This window comes from Octodon degus, unplaced genomic scaffold (assembly GCF_000260255.1).
Source record: "Octodon degus isolate 3935 unplaced genomic scaffold, OctDeg1.0 scaffold00009, whole genome shotgun sequence".
NCBI classification, from domain to species: domain Eukaryota; kingdom Metazoa; phylum Chordata; class Mammalia; order Rodentia; family Octodontidae; genus Octodon; species Octodon degus.
Window position 1 is genome coordinate 16,242,829 of NW_004524585.1, and position 660 is coordinate 16,243,488.

General features: G+C 78.2%; 1 protein-coding gene across 1 annotated transcript in view; it reads left to right on the forward strand.

Moving 5' to 3' along the window:
* The first annotated feature begins 68 nt into the window (after window positions 1–68).
* The window catches only part of Fbxl17 (F-box and leucine rich repeat protein 17), a 616,731-nt gene continuing 616,139 nt past the window's right edge, over window positions 69–660 (forward strand). Inside the window, exon 1 of the mRNA XM_004625466.2 lies at window positions 69–657. Coding sequence (XP_004625523.1) covers window positions 401–657 — 257 coding nt within the window. The 5' untranslated portion in view covers window positions 69–400. The remainder of the gene's footprint in view (window positions 658–660) is intronic.

The window sequence follows — 660 nt, forward strand, 5'->3', positions numbered from 1 at the left end:
TCCGCCCCCTCCGCCGCGGGCCGCGCGCTCCTGCGGCTCGGAGCCGTGTCTCGGGCGCGCGCCGGCGGCGGCGGAGCCGCAGTTAAAATGGTCCGAGCTGGACCCGGCGTTGCCCCGCCGCTACGCTGGCTGACTGACTGAGGCGGCTGGCCGGGTCCGGACTGGTCGCCTCGCCGGCAGGCTCGCTCGCCTCCTCCCTCGCGCCCCCAAAGCTCGCGCGCCCCGTTCTCCCGGCTGCCCTGGGCAAAGCATGTAGCCCCAGTCGGGCGCCGGCCGCCCACCCCGCCGCGTGTGTGCCCGCGTGTGCGCAGGGCGGGCGACCCGCCGCGGCCCGAGGCCCAGCGCGAGCGGCCGCCGGCTGCCTCCTCCCCGTCCCGTCCCCCTCGGCGGGGCCTTCTATATGGGCCACCTTCTCTCGAAGGAGCCGCGTAACCGCCCGAGCCAGAAGAGGCCTCGCTGTTGCAGCTGGTGCCGCCGCCGGCGCCCTCTCCTCAGGCTGCCCCGCCGGACGCCGGCCAAGGCGCCCCCCGAGCCGGCGGCGCCCCGGAGCCGGGACTGCTTCTTCCGCGGGCCCTGCATGCTCTGCTTCATCGTGCACAGCCCCGGCGCGCCCGCCCCCGCCGGCCCAGAGGAGGAGCCGCCGCTCTCGCCGCCGCCGCG